Source organism: Lates calcarifer, linkage group LG13 (genome assembly GCF_001640805.2).
Source record: "Lates calcarifer isolate ASB-BC8 linkage group LG13, TLL_Latcal_v3, whole genome shotgun sequence".
NCBI lineage: Eukaryota > Metazoa > Chordata > Actinopteri > Centropomidae > Lates > Lates calcarifer.
Window position 1 is genome coordinate 8,513,112 of NC_066845.1, and position 20,947 is coordinate 8,534,058.

The 20,947-nt window shown below is 38.5% G+C and overlaps 1 protein-coding gene across 1 annotated transcript in view; it reads left to right on the forward strand.

Moving 5' to 3' along the window:
- The window catches only part of ntrk2a (neurotrophic tyrosine kinase, receptor, type 2a), an 80,909-nt gene that overhangs the window by 54,503 nt on the left and 5,459 nt on the right, over positions 1–20,947 (forward strand). Inside the window, exons 14-18 of the mRNA XM_051075120.1 lie at positions 3,469–3,599; positions 8,886–9,058; positions 9,335–9,490; positions 9,786–9,870; positions 18,383–18,541. Coding sequence (XP_050931077.1) covers positions 3,469–3,599; positions 8,886–9,058; positions 9,335–9,490; positions 9,786–9,870; positions 18,383–18,541 — 704 coding nt within the window. The remainder of the gene's footprint in view (positions 1–3,468; positions 3,600–8,885; positions 9,059–9,334; positions 9,491–9,785; positions 9,871–18,382; positions 18,542–20,947) is intronic.

Genomic DNA, 20,947 nt, shown 5'->3' on the forward strand with positions numbered 1-20,947 from the left:
AATAACAGTAAGAGCATTGTCTCTACTTCTCCACCAAATTTCACACTCTTGTCCAGAAAACCTACCAGCAAATTACTTGGAAATTCTGAGCCATAAAGGTACATTTTATTTTCCAGCAAGTCTAAATGCTGAATTTAAGTCTGTTTATTATTTTGTTAGCCTCAAAGGAATAGGTTGACATTTTGGAAATACGATTATTTTGCTTTCCTGCTGAGAGTTAGACAAGAATATTAACAACACACACACCACACACACAATGCTTATGAAAATTAAGGTCACAATTAGCTATACCTTGTATAGTTGGTAGTGGTGGATCACTGGAAGGAGGTGAAGTGGAAAAGGAAAAATCTGAGTTCTGACATAACTGACATGAGGGAATTTGATGGAGAAAAGGTTTGAAGTCTCTGTTGGTCTTGTTTTCAAAGCATCTGTCAAACATGATCGTACCTTTGACCTATCACATTGTTCAGTTCAAACTACCAAAGACAGAATTTCCAAGTTGTTCAAGCTGTTTTATGTTAGCCTCTAGGGTCACGGACATATTCTGGGCAGATGAGCGAAGGAGGAGGGGAGGAAGAGGCAGATGGCAAATGGGGAATAATTATGTCCCGAGACGTTAATTTCTTTGGTTGTTTATAAGATGCTGATTAAGGGGAATAGGTGTTAGAGGTGGATCTACGGGGAGACGTGGAGAAATGGAAGGACAGATGGAAAAATGGTTGATGGGAAATATTATTCCTGTTGATGTTAATGTTGTAACAGCTGTCATAAACAGGTGATGGAAAAAGATGGAAGGAGTGACAGAACAGGGGGGAGAATGTGTGCCTGGATGTTAATGTTTAGAAGATGTTGATAGAAAAGTGATTAGCAGCTGAGGGGAATGGCAATGGGGAGAAATAAATGATGGAACAGGGGGATGCTAAATATGGAAAGTGAGAGTAAGATAATGAGGCTGGATGGAGGGATGCTAAATGAGGGAAAATGAGCGAATACGATAAGCATGGAAAACGGGTACTAATTAAGAAAAACATCAGAGAATAAGAGTGCAAAGTTTGGTAAATGGGGAATAATATTTCTGTAGATCTTAATTAAGGATACTGATTGAGGAAAAGAGGGGTGATGTGTAGCACTGCACATAGATATACAGTTTAATAACGAAAGCAGGGTGGAAGAAGGAGTGTAAAATTGGCAAAGGCTGACAGCTGGAAAAGCAGAATTCATGAGCGATATAAAAAATAAAATAACTTAATTTTGAAAGTTCTTGATTGCTATGCGCAATAATTATGTCAAATTCCTGAATATATGAATGCAAAATTAGTTGCAATGACACATTATAAATCTAACTATTTTTAAAAAATGTCAGGACGTGCCGTGAGCCAACACCGAATCTTTCTGCCAAAGGAAAAAAAAAAAAAGGCAATAGGGGAAGCATTGGTCTGCACACATCAATTTATTTGCTATTTGAGGGTGTTAATTAAGGAGAAGTGGTGCGAGGCGTTTTCATGGGTGAACGCTTATTACACAACTACGGTAGGAAATGGTGCGGTGAGGTAATTAGCTGGTTAAATGGTGGGTAGTTGTCTTGTGGGGGTGGGGGTTTACTGTGCACAGTTGCTGTTGCTGCACAGGGAATTGCAAGTGTTCTGTGACCTGTCTCTGTTGTTTTTTAACTGAAGAATTACTGTCCTGAGGCATAGATAATGAATGTAAATGCAGACTTTTAGCCACACTGATACCTCTACATGCTTGTCTCCTTTAGACCATTTATGTTCACATACAGCTAATTTGTAACAGCAAAAAAACTTTTAAAAAAACATGTCATTTGAATTATGTTTTTATCAACATAATGAGGAAATGTTTTTTAATGAATAGAGCTGTCAAACCTTAATCTTAATGTTCATTTACTAAACATACCTGCGAATAGTTTTAGTGACAATGCATTTAATTCATTTCCCTTACATTATGCATAACACAACCAAAGTGCATGGTGGATGTGTTCTCCTGCCGCCACAATTTTACACTGAAAATTAGATGCTTTTGAATATCTGATGTAAGCCTGTGGTGTTTTCTTATCTCTCTCTCTCTCTCTAACACACACTCTCTCTCTCTGTCAGTCTGTACAATATTGGGTTATGGTGGACCTCAGTAGCTTACAGTGTAGATCGATGCAGCTTCTGAGAGTCTAGCAGGGCTTTAATGTGATATTCTGAGTGGACAGCTTTTCTTCAAATGCACCTCTTAATCACATCACAGATAAATCTCAGTTCTTGGTGTCCTGTCCCCACTGTGTGTGTATGTATGTTCAAGAGCTACCCAAGTGCATGTATTATAGGATAATATCTGTTTCCTTGCATGCAGACAGTTGCACATCTGGCCCGTAGTCAAAAAGAAAAGGCTTAGCTCGGTTATAGTAAGGGCACCATGCTGTTAATCATTCTGTAGAATAAAACCTTGTATCATCACCGTGGTGAGATGCCAAATTTTCTAAAAAATCAGCTGGCATGGAGTCATGAGTTACTTAGCAACAGAGAGCAGGTTTGTCAACTCTGATCCAACTGTGGGTGAGCAGAAGGCAGGAAGAGATTACGTACATGAAACAGACAAAGAGACACGTTTTTACATTACAGTAAATACTGGGTCAAATTAGTAGATGACAAAACAATGAATTTAATTATTTACTGTAGAATTCATATGCTGTATAAATGATGATTTAAAAAAAGAAATGAAAAATATCCTCAGACATAAACTATTAAATAATGATCTTCCCTCAGACAATTTTACTAGGTAATCAAATAAAAGTGGCATATGCCCCTAAGAGGGTGCAGATTCTGAGTGACAGAGAAATATCACCCACTTCAATTTTTTTTTCCACTTTAGAGTTAGTGCACCTGTGTAAAAATTAGAAAAATCTACAGTAACACTTAATAATAAAGCCTGCAAGGTTCATTTTGTTGTATGAATAAAGTACTAATAAAATACTGAGGTTCCATTTGATACTTAGGTGTTGTTGGTATGGAGAACAAAGAAGTAACAACTGGGCATTTTAGAGGATAGGAGAAATAAATTCAAATATATATATTTTTAAATTCTTTAATTAATTATTTTCTCTATCATTATCAGTTGGCACCAGTTAGTATTTTACTGGCACATCATGTGACAAAAGTTCACTATAAAATGGACACATAATGTGTTAGCAAATCTACAATATTTCATTTTTGTTAAATCACTTATAATTGTGTTGTAGTTTTGCCTTGATTTGGTAAATATCACACAGACGGACTGTAAACCACATGTGAATTAAACAGATTAAATTAAAAATCAAGTATGATCAGAGGTGTAATAACTTAATTCTGTAGTATTTCTATACTTTAAACTAACATGTTCATGATCTGTGTGATCAAACACAAGATCATAAAAGAAAATAACCAAAAATTAAAGTTTTTTTTGCTTTTTCTCTCTGTTCAACAGTTGTCCAGCATATTAAGAGACACAACATCGTGCTGAAGAGAGAACTGGGAGAGGGAGCCTTCGGAAAAGTCTTCCTAGCTGAGTGTTACAACCTCTCACCTGACCAGGAGAAGATACTGGTGGCAGTCAAGGTAATCTAAAGTTTAATTGTTTTAAATGTAACTTTTTTTTTTACTGCAAGTGCCTGAGAAAGCAACTTTCTGCTGTACAAATGTTAAAAACCCTTTTATAATGCATATTAAAATTTTGTCTTAGAATAACAAATCACTGCATATTTCATAGGATAGCAATCTGGATATGACACAGTCAGCATGTTAGTTTTTTGTTTGTTTTGTTTTTAATAACATGTTTTCAACAGGAAAGAAAGCCCCTGACCTTCTGAATTTCTCTAAATTTGTCCATTTTCTGTTGCCCTGTTGTCCCTAAAATGTTTAGAAGATGATTGTTCTGTGATTGCCTGTGGGAAAAAAAACATCTGTTATCACTCATCAGCTTAATTGAGCAAAACACAAACTCTGTTTGTTTGTTTGGGGTTAGCTATTATAAACCCAAGACCAGACACAGGAGGACAGACTGTCTCTGTAAAAAGAAATAAAATACTGTCCGGTCTGCATTACAAAGAAGGTATTCCAACTCATGAAAAATCTAGTTTCAGGATAAGATATTTTGAAAATCCCTGCTCATACAGAATGATTGGTAGCACCAAAATAAAGCCCATTATGTTATTATTGCAGGCAAAAGTCATTGCATTCTCTACAGCATTTCGCAATAAGATCTAATACCTGAAATACCTTTGAAATATTGAGCAGTTTACAGCAGACAATCTCGTGTTCCTGAAATGTATACATGGCATTTTGAAATTAAATCCTTCCAATGGCGTCTCTACAGTATTTAGACTCTGTTTGCCAACGCCTCACCTCCATTTCCTCTGCTATTGTTAGAAAGTCGTTCCTTTCAAGAGTTTCTCTGTAAGCGAAAGGTGGAATTACACTCAAACCGCTGACTTCCGGGGTCAAATTGAATGGTTTCCCAGGGAGCATCCTCCCATCACATCTATCCCTCCATCCATCTCCCCATCAAGCATGCTTTCTGTGCTGCTCTGCGGTGAAACAGGATCTGATTGGTGAAGAACTTCTCATTAACAATACATGACCTGTGAGAGACCCCCTCCTTCTCCCTCCATCCTCCTTTACCCCCCACTTCCTCTGTCTTCCACGCCTCACCTCTAACTCTCCCTCTCTCACCTGACTTTTTCTCTCTGCTCTGAATTCATCCTGATATTCTCCCCTTTTCAAATCCTCTACCTTCTTCTCTCTTCTTTCACTTCCTGTTTCCTTCCAGCTTAGCTCTAAACCGCTTGCTGGCCCACTGATATATGCTGCCAGCTTAGCTTCAGCTCAGTCCCTGCACTCTGTAAAATATGTACCTGAAAATCCTGGTGGTAGAACAAGATGCTGCATGTTGCTGACTGCATGTCAAACCTAGTAAAATGTTATATAATCAGCACTTAAGTTATACTAAACCTGCCATAGGCGCAGCTGCATATAGACATGATGTAGATGAATCATTTAATCATTAGAGTCACATCATCGATTTAACTCTCTCAATTCATCAGATTTTTTTTTCCAATTAGCTAATGTACCACCTGCTTACAGAGTGTACTAAACGCTCTTCCTGCTCTTTTCGTCCTCATCTTATTGTCAATTGGCATGACTCACCATTTCTCTCCCGTTGTCTTTCCCTCCCCCTTGTTGGTGCATCAACAAAGACAAAGTGTGATGGAGACTGCTTGAAACAGATTTCCAAATAAATTATGTCATTTCAACCATTTTTTCTGGTTTAAAGGGCTGGTTCCCCCAAAATACAAAACAAGCTAAAAAGGACTAATTGGAAAGTAGTTCACATGATAACAGTGAGGTCTCTGGATAATCCAAAATAACTGAGACACTGTTTCTGGAAGATGTTTCAAAACTAGGTCAATTACAACCAGAAGTTACATCAGGGTCATGGACAGATTATGAGCACATTGGCCAAAAATACTAAAAAGAACGCAACTCATTTTGCATCTCTTTTTTTGTCATTTTGTGTCTGTTTCTGTAATGATTCTGTGGTCCTGTGTGGCTTTTTTGCATCTCTTTGTGGTCAATTTGAGTCTCTTTTTGGTAGTTTTTACTTCGCTATGATCATTTTACATCTCTTTGTGGTTGTTGTGCCACTGTTTGGAATCATGTTGCCTTTCTCTGTGGTCATTTTCTATCTTTTAACAGTCACTTTTAACAGTTATTTCATAGAGGCTCTAGTGCAGGGGCCCCCTGACCCCTCAGGCCCATGGGCCTGTGCCCACTAGGCATGTTTAGAACATGAAACACAGGAGTCAACAAGTTGCTAGGCAAAGCTCTCTCTTACACAATATCAAATTGACAGTTGCTATACTATCCAAAATATTGTCATGGAAACAAAGGCTCCTGATGTTACAGTCAGGGCTGGCCTCTGTTCCACCTGCTTCTTTAACTTAATGTAAGTGTGTTCCACTGGTTTACTGTCCAAAACCAAAACTGTCAGTATGGTCAGATACCACTAATTGAGGATTTTTAACTGACCCTTTTTTGGGGAGGAGGTCTAGTCTCAGCACCAGGCTTTTGCTGATGCTCACTATTGTAGATAGTGTGGGCTGAGTACACAAATTAATTAATTCAAGTAAATAAATGCCCTGTTACAGTAGGTAGGGAAGTAAAATGCTTTGACATACCAGATCTCCAAAATACAAGATACTGGCACTCTTTCGATTATGTAATCTTGTTGAACAGTGATTTGCATTTTCTTTTGTTCACTTTCTGGAAGTTCTTTTTAAATTTGTGCAACATTTTGATGGAACTACATTAATAATGCACATAAAGCAACTCCAAGATTTGTCAGTACACTTAATCATTGCTATAACCCTTTTCTCCACGGTTCAGTATAAAGAGATGCTGTTGAAGAAAATAGAGTGATTCATATTTTGAGGTGTGTTTTTTCTTCAACCCCTCCACCTCTCCACCCCCCTGGGTACATTGTTCCTCCTGTCATGCTTACTGCATTTCAGAAACATGTTCTCCCCTGTACACTACATTACAATAACCTACACTCACTAATAGAGCTTAATGGTCTAGGGTTTTAGAGTCGGCTATCAATCATCCAGTCAGCCATAATGCAGAAGCAAGTTTTACTGTTACTGTATATTATACACTGAGCTACCATTGATCACAGCAACTTCAACACATGCAGATACGCATAGAAATATGCATAGGCGCACGCACGTCCAAACAAACACACTTATACCCCTGCATGCCATAAATCATGAACACCTTCCACTTTCAGTAATGTTGCCTTTCTCACATGTAAATGTGAGTCACTACATTCCCAAGCTGGAGGTTGTTGATTGCTTTTTATTTGTCCAGGGACCTGAACGTGCGCAGACCGGATGACTAACAGAGCAATATTATGGCTTTTGGCCTGGGAATTAATGCAGCACTGAGTTCAGAGACTGAGAGAGAACATGACAGTTCATACATAACCTTCTTGGCGTACAGGAAAGTCTGTGTTGTAACTCTCCTGAATTCAACATTAATATGTTTTGCTCAACACAGTGATGAATATTTGTGGCAGTGGTCATTTGATACATTGAACAGTTCAGTTAGCTGATTGAGCTCAGTGGTGCAGCACATGTCTTTGCCAAGAAAGAATTTCAAATTTTGTATTCCAGATTTCTTTTTACCAGGAGCACACTGTGTCCACTACAAGCAGTGAATGTACGTGGACCATCATCAGTCAAATGTGGAAAATGAAAAAAATTGTTATGCTCTAGGTCATGGCCAATAAGCATTTTATTACCACTTTTAATATGGTAAAGGTTAATAAGTTGTACACTGCTTTATTAATAGTTAACAATTGACTCACTTTACAGATAAGTCATAAACCATGTGAAGAATGAAATTGCCAGGTTGTGTTTGGTGTTCATGTCCTCCAGTATTACACTTTCTTTGTCTTTTTTATCTTTTTAGTGCACCAACCATTGATCATTTGACCTCTTCTCTTCTAACTTATTAACATTTATAACTTCAGGTTTTCTGGCTTGATTCATTAATGTTTATTAAGTTATTACCAACATTTATAACTGCATTGTTATGAATTACAAGGGATAAACATCTTCTTTTCAGTAGTCATCAGTTAATGATCTATTAACCAATAATCAAGCAATAATTACAGTTTTTAAACCTTTTATAAAGGTGGTATAAATTTTTCTTTTGGTTAACACACACATCCTCTGGAGCTGGTTGATACTTAGTCACACCAATGGCTTACAAAGACAGGCTATCACTTCCAGCATGTGCGAATACATCAAAAGAAGGTCAACCCTGATTTCCCATACGTATCCGATATCACATTTCAAGCTGAGATTGGAGCATAGGCTTTCATACAGTATCTATACTGTAATAATCTATTGTATCATTATCATGCAGTATCATGTTACAGTCTATAATGTACAGTACATGACCAAGCCTCTGTTTAGAGATACGTGATTGGTTGAATATATGTGGGCAGAATCACAATCTGTCTCTTTTTCTGGCATCTCAGCGTTCTACATTAAAGGTCACAGGTCATTTCCTTCATCCTGAGCTTTCTTAGTGACTCCTCTTTGTCCTTTAGACCTATATTTGTAATAGGAGCTTCTATCTGCACTGTTAGTACACAGACAGACAAACACGCTCACATACACAAGGTAAGAAGCAAACGTATATCCATGTCATACACTGTAGGAAGACAATCAATTATTCATGTAGGACAAGAAGAATTTTCTATATTTTTCTTTTTTAGATGCGAAATGAATACAGACCCCAGATCTCTTTCATTTCCTGCAACTACTTCTCTCTCTCTCTCCCTCTCTCACACCACACACCCACACCACACACACACACACACACACACACACACACACTCTTTTTCTGTCACAGATGCTTGTGTTACACAACCTGCTTGACAGATTTCCTGATTCATGGAAAGGAGACAAAGATTAGTTTCAAAGGGAACGAGGGAATATAATGAATGTAAACAGTGCTGTACTTTGTAATGGCTTACATTAATATAAAATGTCTCCATTTTTTTTCCTGCTTCCATTGTATCAGTCCTTGCTCAGTGCCAGTAATTTCACACAGCGTGTGCCGAGTTGCTGTAACTCACTTTTACAAGGCAAGACACTTACAATCCTTTTTTTCATAGTGGACATCAGCCAAATAAATTGGAGCAGACTGGGTGCACTGTGAAAATGACTAATTGGCAACAGTGTACGTGGCATAATGTGTGAGTTTTTCATTTGTCAGTTTATTAAAATGTCACTTCTGCGTGTTTCTGTGTGTGTGTGTGTGTGTGTGTGTGCGCAGACACTTAAAGAGGCCAGTGAAAATGCCAGGAAGGATTTCCACCGTGAGGCTGAGCTCCTGACCAACCTTCAACATGAACACATCGTCACTTTCTATGGAGTCTGTGTGGAGAGCGACCCTCTCATCATGGTGTTTGAGTATATGAAACATGGAGATCTCAACAAGTTCCTCAGGCATGACTCTTTTCTTAAGTGCATAAAAATTTCATCAAAATGGCAGCTATTATATTGAAAAATAGACATTTCTCTAAAATGCCATCATGAAAACAGAGGAATCAATAGACTAAATAGATTGTACAGTAGAAGTTTCCTCTAATGTTTTTTTTTTTTTTTTTAATGTTTGAAAAAAAAAAAAAAGCTGGCAGCTAGTAACACTTCACCAGACACAAAAGCATGACTCCAACAAACAATAACTGGGTTCGCGTGTACTTTCCACCTGATCCCATACAGGGCTCACGGACCAGATGCTGTTCTGATGGCAGAGGGCCAGACCACCAGACCCGTGGAGCTGACCCAGTCTCAGATGCTGCACATTGCCCAGCAGATTGCGTCTGGCATGGTCTACCTGGCATCACAGCACTTTGTGCATCGTGACCTGGCCACTAGGTTTGTCACTCTACTTCACGTTACTACGCTCTTAATAAAGGCGTCATTACATTTGTTCAGAACCTTCCCAAATTCCCGATAATGAGACAGTGAAAACAAAACAACAAATCCAGTCACTTGGACATAATTTGAACAAACCAACACAATTCCATCATAGTAGCCAGCTAACTGACTGGTGTTAATATACATAAATACAGTACAATAGCTCAAATTATATGTAAAAGATCTGACAGTATGTAAATGTTTTTCACAAACATTTTTGTACTTTACTTTGTTTATGTTTGTTGTCCAACAGGAACTGCCTGGTGGGTGAGAACCTGCTGGTGAAGATTGGAGACTTTGGCATGTCCAGAGATGTCTACAGCACTGACTACTACAGGGTAGGTGTATGTGTCGATATCTTTTCTGGCCCTTCTTTTAGCCTCCCTCCTCCCTGCTGCATGGGTCCCTCTCTGCTCCTCCCCTGCATGGGCATGACTGACGGACTCTGGCAGTTTTAACAGTAAGACACTTGCTGTGGTAGGTCAACTAAACTGAGTATAGGGCAGCAAGAATAAACATACATGTAGCTGTGTATGGCTCACTGTGCAGACATACTGTAAGTAACTGAATAGACTCAAGGAGAGGGAGAATAAGTTGCATGTTTTGTTAGAAGTCATACAGAGTGCATAATAAGAGCTGTTTATTAGGATTATTACTGCAGCATTTTCTGCCACCAACGGCCAATACACACCAGTTGTTGTAAAGGATTTCTATTTTATTTTATAATATAATTTATTATTTTTTTGAGCAGATGGTCATTTTAAATTTAGGAATCCATTGTTCACCAGAGACCTGGCTAATGAGACAACTGCATGACAAGCTCAGACACATTTTAATACACTGCTCTAATGAAAACTATTTATTAAAATTACAAAAATAAAATCAGAAACCTTCCCAAAATGGGCTCTGAAATATAACATAAAAAATGTTCTATTGTCACTATAGTGTGTGTGTGTGTGTGTCCTAGTTTCTTTACTGGAGATTTTGCCAATGAAATATTAAATATCAACCTGGAGGTAGTTTCAAGTTGAATCTGCTTTTTTGGTTGTTATATCTGGAAATGCTTAATTTGTTACAATGAAATAAGGACCCCAAATCTATTGTATCTTGTTTGGAAAAAATATATAACATTTTCAAAAAAAACAAACTGCACATAGACTGGTTAGTCCTAAAATATTCAAATTAAAATGGTCAATGAAACTTCAGACCTCATCAATATAAGTTCTTTATTCACACATTTTGAGCCTGATATTATTAGAATATAATTTGCAGGGTCACACAACATATATTATAGCCTAATATACAGTACTGGATACAATAAATCTATTCATACTGCAGGAAGTGCTGGGCAGTCAGATATAACACACACGTACCTATCTCCAAGGGGTGGTGTAGAAAGGGCTACTCTGCAAAAAGGAAAGAGCAAGGAAACGTGGCTGCATTTCTAAAAAGAAGTGTGTGGGTGTACACATTGTGTGGGTGTGTATGTGTATGCAGGGACATTTAGCAGCTCTACTGTGAGTGTCACGATAACTCAGGGGTACAAGAGACAGCGGATAGTGTGTTTTTTTTTTCCTTCTGCACAGCAATCTGTCACCTTTCCAAAAGGCCGAAATCTAATAAATTGTACTGATTGATTGATAGTGACTGTCCATTTTTCCTGCCCTTTCTCCCATCCACTGTGACAAACTGACATGAGTGGCAGTGACAGAGAACTCAGGAGGAGGGAGAAAGAGAGAAAAAGAGAAAGAGGGAAGAGGAGCAGCCATTTGATGACAAGTCTCTATTTTTAACAAATAATGACTTAAACAATAACATTCAGAGAAATAACAATGATCGATTGGCCATTTTATGGAAATAAAACTCAGTGATGACATTGATCAATGCATTTTATATTTTGTATAAGGCATGCCTTTATTTGTTGCTACAATAATTGGGATTTTTTTTTAGTGTAGTTAATAAAGAAATACAAAATGAAATCATTTTAGTTAATAGGAAAAGCAGTTTTCCAGATTATAGCTTGCATACATGGTCCTCTCTTTTTTTCATATTTCCCATTTTACATTTAGTTACTAGAATATATCTTTTAAATATATGGTTCAATAGAAATTATATTCCTGCTTCCTGTTTTTTTTACTGTTAATCAAACTTTTAATGACCCCAGAGCAGAGCCAGTATGATAAAAAGGTAAAAAATTTAAGATCCACATGGCCACAAACAATCGGTGCTCTGACTTTTCTTTGGACTTTTTCTGAACACTTTTTCGATGAAATTTAGAATAATTAGTTATGTATGCAAAAAAACAAAGATTAAGGTCTCTCCTCTGTGGCTTTCTTTTGTACTATCTCTGTGTGACGACACACAGCAATCTCCCCTCGACCTCCTCCTCCTCCTCCTCCTTCCTTTCACCCCTCCTCAATAAAGCTAAGCGCCGAGGCTGTAGTCATGGCAACGGGCAAAGGCAGTGGCGGTGAGCCTCAGAGTTGTATCCAACGTTTCTCAGGAAGAAAAGTAATCAGAGAACTTCTGTTTAGTATGCTGAGGCAGTATGAGAGAAAGAGGGGGAGAAGGAGAGAGATGGAAGTGTGGGAGACAGAGGCAGGAAGGTGGCAAATAGATGAAGGGAGAGAGCTGGGAAAAAGAGAGATTGGGGGAGCAGCAGGGAAAGATAGAGGGAGGAAAAGGAGAGGGAGGCAAGGGAGGCAGAAAACAAGACACAAATAAATATACAAAAGCAGAAAAAGGCAGTAATAGAGCCATAAAGGAACATGCACATGTTGAGGTGGGAGAGAAGAGGTCTGGAGGCACAGCCGCCTGTAGAGAAGAGACATCATACAGGATAGTCAGTGAGAAACAAACACACAGGAGCTGCAGCTTTACACAACCACAGAGCAAGATATCAGAGACACAGAGATACAGACAGACAGGAGAAAAACAGCAAAGGAGAAGAGAAGTACAGGACGGTGGGAGGTAAAACACAGTGATCCACCCATGTGTCAGCATCCAGGAAAGACAGAGGTGCGCGTTTGTGAATGTGTGTGCGAGTGTGACTGTGGGGAGGGTGTAGAGTGTAGGGACCAAGTCATGCTTTTGCGTCAGACAGGAGCAAAGATGACTCATAGAGGAATTGGAGGCCCCCACCTCCCCACCACCCCCCCCCCCATGGTGCCTGTGTGTGTGTATTTGTGTCTGTGAGTAAGGAAATAGAAGCAGAGGCGTAGGACTGAAGGGGCTGCAGTGACGTCATTGATTCCCCTGTTACACAATGAACCTGACAGATGCTTCAGAAGACAGACAAGGATGCCACGATTCAAACCACGAGCCTTTCCGTGTAGCCTTTTTCGGTGTGTGTGTGTGTGTGTGTGTGTGTGTGTGGGCGTGTGGGCGTGTGGGTGGGGTTGGACTTGCAGTTGGAGTTGGGGAGGGTGAATGCACATACACAGCACATTTATTCCTCTTTCTCACTAAACTGATTTCATGCCCAAATGTGGAGGATGAAAGAAAATTAAATGTCTGCTTAGGTTTTAGCAACCGAGTCTGAATGTTTTACGCTGCTGACACAGGCTGTAGGGCAACGCTGGCAACAAAGCAGTGCTAAACAGTCTCTGCAGAGTAATTTGGCTTGTGTGTTTTGCCGCTTTTTTGTTTGTTTGTTTGTTTGTTTTTTTGTTTTGTTTTTGTTTTTTTACGACCCATCACTGGTTCCCAACCAACAGAGACAAACAGCATCTTAATGGGAGCTGCCAGAGTGGAGCATTTATCTGTGCAGGAGTGAGCATTCATGTGGACAGACAAAACACTGCTGTCTGCATGACCAGATACACTTCAACACAAAGATGAAAAACTATGATATGGACAACAGTTTCTTTTTTTACACATTTTAACTGATCATTCTGGAAGACTTCCTATGATTTATCATATTTATATAGTCTTACTCTGCCTTTTTGATTATCATTATTATTATTTATATACAAAACCAAAACCATGTGCAACAGTGACCTATATACCTAACTAACAATTTAGTAGTTTTTAGATAGACATGAGTTCCACTTGTCATCGTCTTACTTTAAAAACTAATGTAATTTTAAAAACTGACTCGTTAATTTTGTCCATATTGCAGAGCCCTGCTAGAAATACCTGCTGAATTTATTTATCTATTTGGTACATCCATGAAAAATACAGCAGCTCTTCCAAGAATTTAATGGACAAGAACGTGCTTTGAAAATCCAAACACTGGAATTTTTTTTTTTTTTTTTTTTTTTTTTTGGTCACGAGAGGCAGCATCACTAAAATAAACAACTCAACCCAGTTTTCCAGACATTACATTTACATATTACTAAACTGTTTTCCTAATTACTTTGTGGTGGCAGCGTAATCACTGGCTGGACCATGTTCAGAGGCAACATTTCTGACAGGTATACTAAACACACACTCCAGAGATCAGGGTTCAATTCCCCCCATTCAGTTGTCCCGTCTATGGTCAGGTTTTGATAACAAAAACCCCTTTGGCTAAGGTTAGGGAAAGACTGCGGTTTTATTTAATATAAATAAACACATTGTGTCTAAAGCCACTGTAATCTTTTTCCACAACATTTCCCTAACCTTAACCAGATGCTGTTAGTGCCTAAGCATAACCATAAAAAAAGTTTGCTGATGCTAAAGTCAATACAAGTGGATACTGGGCTGCAAGATATTTGTGTCTCGGCAAATATGTAAGTGAACAACATTTCTTCATGTTAACAGAAAACATGATCCAAGCAGCGCCACATGTTCTTCAAAACATATTTTCTGTTGCAAATGAATTGTAGCTATATAAACAAAATTACTAAGAGACAGGGTTGAACAGTGAGTGTCATATAAATTATGTCAACCATTTTACTGTATCTGAGAAAGCCAAAAGAACAAGTTCTTTTCTCAAAGAATAAAACAAACAGCCAACCAGCCAACCAACCAACACACACACACACACACACACACACACACACACCACACACACACACACACACACACGCGCGCGCGCACAAAAACACTGACTAGCTTGGAAAGAGTTTTTGTTTCCATAGCAACGCAGAGGGCAATTAAGGTAGGGTTCCTGTGTAACAGAGGAGGTGGAGTTAGTCGCATTAGTCCCTCCTTACACCACATCCCATAATGCTTTCTTTTTAACTGTTCCAGTTTCCATGGTTACATCAGTCTCTAGGAGGTCACTACAGAGAGCCCACAGCCCTCCTCTGTGTTTTTTTTTTCCCTGAAACACTGCAGGCAGTGGTCTAGCTGAAATGATGCATATGTTTAAGACAGAGGGAGAGAGACAGAACAGACAGACAGGTTTAGAGATGGTAAGAGAAGGTGAGCGTAAACGAGAGAGACCAAGAGAAGGGAATGGCAAAAAACAGCAAAGGAGACAAAGACAGATGACAAAGCTACTGACAGCAAAAAGAAAACTGACGGAGCTGATGACAGGAAGAGATTCACCATCAGTGAGAATCTTTAAAAGTGTTTGGTCTGCAGACTGTACCACTGTAAACGTGACTTCATTTTTGATGCCCGCTCCTCCCCAATGACAAGAAGGTTTAATTGGAGGCTTTCCCTTTTTGCTTCTTCATTTGTTTTCTCATCTCTGTTTTCTCTTTCAATTCAGCCTTGTTAAGGCCTTCTTGAAGAGACTGCCCTTTTCTTTTCTCCTCATTTCTTTCTCATACTCACTCATTCAGATATGCACTGACACACACCCACACCCACATACACACACAGTTAACATACATTAAAAAAAATGTACCCCAGCAGTTCAAGAGCCCAGTATTAATATTTCAGACCATCAGGGATGTGATCAGCCATGATGAATAAAACAAAACTACTAATGGATATGAGCAGGTTCAGACACATCAGTGAATAAATACTGGCAGAATCATCTATATAACAGAATAGAGTAGAATAAACAATTGCTGTGTCCAGAATCACTATCTATTTACTGTGGGGTGCATGATATTTACTGGATATTTTAGCTGAGTTCTGGGAATAAAATGTTTCTACAATAGAGAGCTGAAGTCATGAGGTGATGTCCAGGCTGGCCTCTGTTCTTCTGTAACTCCTCACTGTAACTAACCAAGACAAACTGGCATCCACTAGAGCAGCTGCAATAAGAAAATGAAACCTTTCTGATTTCAAGTTTAACAGTGATTACTTTCTGAGCACAGGAAAAACTACAACTCACATGAAATCAACAGGCCAGTACTTCTAATACCACAACTAGTTTATATCCATTAAACTCCCCAATGTTCTCTTCTAATGTCATTTTTACTGTCTAGTTGTTTAGCCCATGGACAATAGGGCTTACAGGAAATGTGAAATTTGTTGAAGGCCACCAAACTCACAACATACTGTTGAGTGAGGCTCTGTTACAAGGCATTTTACAAATGCAGTGACAAATGGCAAAAGGATTTTGAATGAGGTTTTTCTGGAAGCTCCGGCTTCACTTCAGCTGGTTGGAGGTCTATCTATTGATTTTAAATGTCATTGTAAGTCTTCCCTGTTAACATAATTATAAGACAGTATTTTGTGTGACCAATCAGATATGTCAACCATATTCCATTACCTTCTTCAGTTTAATCTGTGTAAGTAAGCCAAGTGAACTTAAAAAGAACAGCTGGCGCCGGTGCTGATGCTTGTGGTATCTTATATATGCTCCAATGAAAAAGAGAGTGATTTTGGACACATAATTCATTTCTGAGATTAGCATTTGAGAGCAGAGCATTATAATTATGATTAAGACTATCCAAAGATTAAGAAAATGTGCATGTTGCTATATAAATAGTATTGGGTGGTGTGTAAACTATATTTTGTCTTTTTTATTGCATTCTGTATTGGCATTCATTCAATGCTTGCACTCTCCTTTGGCAGAACCTAACCTTGTTATGGCCATGCCAATAAAGCATGTTCGAATTTGACAGAAACAGAGAAAGAAGTGTAAATGAGAAACAGACAAACGAGGAGGGAGACATGGTGTTACAGAGAGAAAAAGCGAGCGGTTATGAAGAGTAAGAGCTACAGAGATGGGGGCAGATATGTTTCCCTGGATGTACCAGCGAACCTGATGGCTATCTATGTGACCGTGCACATTTTATTACTCTATTAAATAACCCACTGACTAACACAGAAACAGGCCAAGTGTGGGTACCAAGCCATTAATAACAGGCATAAACCTCAGAAAATGGATCGCGCTGTCTGTGTGGAGCAATGGAGCACAGATCGGTCGGTAGATTCAAGTGAGGAGAAGAAGTGAGGGGAGAGGGAAGGTTCAATATAAGAGACAACAACATCAACACATGGGTAGGTTTCATTCAGCTTTACTTTAAACACTAAAGTATTAAAAATTCAAGCATTGACAAACCTATTATTCATCCCTTTAAACTTCCTGACCTGCCAGAAGGTCCTTCATTACAAATTCATGCTGTGCAGCCAAAAATCGTTCAAACCCACAAAACTTTAAATTCTAGAGGAGATCGCAAAATTTCCAAAAAAAAGTAAATGTCAGGTTGATTCAAAGAGATTTCCTATTAGATAGGCATAACTGGGTTTGAATATTTTACCCACTGTATAATGTAGCAAATGACAAGTGGGGTGATTTTTCCAGCCTTAAAGCTACTTAAGAAGGAAAAGGGGGGGACTGTATGTTAAAGGGTTAAAACATACTGCTGTTTTTCTTTTCATGGCTCAGGGACACTGAGACATAATTAATATGCAAGACATTATAGCCTTTAACCAAACACAGGATTGCAGTTAGATGACAGTGTGTATTTTATGTCACTAGTGGAGCATGAAAAGTTTTTCACACTCTGACCTCTACTGCAACATTAACCGAATGCAAGGCTACATTCACAGTCTGTGAGAGTCTGAAATGAGCTGTCAGTGTTTATGAACAGTAAAAACATCAAATGAATACGACAATCAAACAGACTCCAAAGGCTCAGTTCAGATTAGAGCATAATGAAATGACCAAATGTCTCTCAGAGTGCCTGTGAGTTCCTTAGCTGCTGATTTCTGTTCTCTGAGAATCACTGGAGCTCATCACATTGTTTGATGCAACAATATTAAAGAGTCAAATTATTTTTCCATAAATGTAACTTCATTAACAAGACACATATTGCATTCTGCAATAGTTTACACTGGAACAGATACTTTCCAAATTTCCAAATGCAAGACTGATAACATTTTTGCTGACTCACACAAGTGCTCACATTTTATAGCATACATTTAACTTGTTTCCTGATTATGTGTCTTTTTTTCCTGTTGTTCAGACTATGTGTTTTTCCGATTTATCATCTTATTGTGATCTGTGGCCAGTTACCATGTGCACTGCAAGCTCAACAGCATAAACCCTCTTTGTCCGAGGAAATGTAAAGCAATACTTTCTCACAAGCATACTATTCCATTAAATAAAATTCTATGCTGATCAGGAGTGAGGTGTACTACAGTCAGGGAGATGATGCAATCTACTGTGCCATATCACCAAACCTCACCCACTTTAACGCCTCAGGCAGCAGTTTGGAGGAGTGAAATGTTTGCAGCACTACTTTAAAATGTATTGAAATTTCTGAGTGAACCTTGTGAGAAATGTGAAAAAGCTGCATGACCATGCATTCAAAATGCATGTTGTCTCAGAGCAGAAATGAATAGAAGAGAATTGAATATAGAGTGCACGTCTGTCAGAGGATGGGATGACTCTGAAGATGCTTAACAGCTCTCTAAATCTTCATTCTTTCTTTTGTTCACTCTATACTGACTTTGCACTCTCTCTCTCTCTCTCTCTCTCTCTCTCTGTGTGTGTGTGTGTGTGTGTATGTTCAAAAGGTCGGAGGTCACACCATGCTACCAATCCGTTGGATGCCCCCTGAAAGCATCATGTACAGGAAGTTCACCACTGAGAGTGATGTTTGGAGTCTAGGAGTTGTTCTCTGGGAGATCTTCACCTATGGAAAACAGCCTTGGTACCAACTCTCCAATAATGAGGTACAGAACACCGTACAGTCACTTATTATACTGTAAATTTAACCACATTATTATGACCTCTAAACACACCAGCAGACACAACAGGCATCAAGCTTGTGAAGATAACGGATCCATCACAACACAAGAAGTGTAGTCAAAAGTACAAAGCAGCAACTTTATGCAAATGTTACCTTGGAAGCACCTTGAGCTTAATAAGTAATGGCAAACAAGATGGTGCAGCCCGGAGATATGAGGAAACAGCCCTTCAGTAAAAGTAAAACTAAATATTTGATCAATCGTGTGCACAGGTTTCTTATAGGTATACATTTTGTGAAACCTGGCATGAGTCATCTCATTATATAAGGCTAAGATACATTGCTTAGAAACTCAGTAAGTTGTTTAGCCTTTTATCATGTTTTGAATTAATTGTAAGGCAGGGCACAGAGCAAGGGAACCTGGTTTTGCTGGTTTTACTCTTCTACAGCAAAGTCACTAGTGTCTGGCATTGCTGTCAGGCTGGTGTAGGGGCAGATGTGGAACAAAACCTGTTTTTCAAAAGGACTCAGAATTTTTTTGTCAGGGATCACACTGAATTTTGTGATCTGGTGGCATTGCTACAAGAAAGTGTCTGTTCCTTTGGTTAAGGACTGTTCCTTTGGTTCCCCAGGTGTTTTCTAACAAACAGCATACAGTGACAGTAGCCAGCAGATTCACTCTGAGTAAGGATTTCTACCAAGAATAAATATTCAACATTAGGGCTGCAGCTGAAACTAATTTTCTCAATTAATCATGAGAAATGTCAATTTCCCATTTTGCCCGAGGCGACATTTTCAAACTGCTTATTTTGTCTGTCATACAGACCAAAACCCAGTGATACATAATTTATAATGATATAAAACTGAAAATTAACAAATCGTCACATCTGAGAAGCCAGAGCCAGTGACTTTTGTTTGATGAGGGACGTAAATAATTAACCATTTGTCAAGACAGTTGCTGTTTAAACCCCTTAACAAGCAGTGGCTTGCCTGTGGATTAGTTAATACAGACTCACAGTGAGCAGCAACACATTTTCTTAAACTCACAGAATTTTTCAATTCCAGTGGAGACCCCAACGTTACCAAATTCACCGGGCTGAATCTTGGGGAAAATGTGTTAAAATGATACACAGAAGTATATATCTACAGTAGAATATTTTCATTGAGGATTTCACGCAATGTAAACATCATAAGAGCTGGAACAAGCAGATAGAGAGTACATGTGATGCAGTCTGATAGTGTGAAATGAGATGATTTTAAAACAAAAAAGGGAAAATATTTTCATTTTCTGACGACTGACTAAACATTGACTAATCGTTTCAGCTCTATGAAACACTCACTCAAATTACATCAGATTACTGACAATAAAAGGATGACAAATCCCTCAATTTGAACTACCGTATTAAATGCATTTATTTATTAAATAAATAAATAAACATTTGGCTTCTCAATAATTAATAACTCTTACAAATCTTCCCATTACTACAGTCACAGTCTTAACCCAGTTTCCGGAAAACACAGCTATAGTAGAGCCTTTCAACCCTTAACCTTAACCTCAACAACCTGAACCACATTATGACCTCAACTCCGGTTACAGTTTTCTAACCGTGCCAACAGTTGTGCTTTTTCCTCTGACTCATTCTGGTTACATCCAAAATTAACCTTTAGTCCCCTCTTCTTATCTATTTACATCTATTAAATTTCTGCTGATTCACAGTTCACTCACCTCCTGACCCAAATGTGATGCTCAGATATCTAATACACAGGATGTGGACTTGTGTTTCAAAATGAGATATCCATCATATATCTACTCCCACAAACCGATTCCCATCACAGAATGATGAGGTGCTGGTAACTGCTTGATTGGCAAAAAGATACCACTCTTACAGCTCAGATCCTTAATAATATAGATAATCTCATTAGGTATCTGGTTTTTTTTTTATTTTTTATCATTATACAGTGATCTGGAAGATGTGAGTGCTTTTTGGGCCTTAATAGAAGGTATTGGGATTCATTCCACACACACAGCAGGGTGTATTTAATGTTTGAGGAAATAATAAAAAGCTTAACTATATTACAGGCAAATACCACTATGGATATTCTCAAAACCGCTATGATAATATATACTCTCTGTACAAAGAGCTTTCCTCTGCATCGTCTTGATATATATAGATAAAGAAACAGAGAGAAATATTTTTGTGGATCAAGACGATACCACTTTTTAATGTGTAAGTGGAGACTTTCCTCTCACACTGTTATACTACTCCAGTGCAGTGTAACTTCATCAAATCAGTATTCATAATTTATTCACTCTGACATTTTCACTGTATCCACTGCAGCAAGGTGAAACAGCTCTACCAAGCAGATCCATCATCCTCAGTGGGGTTTGAAT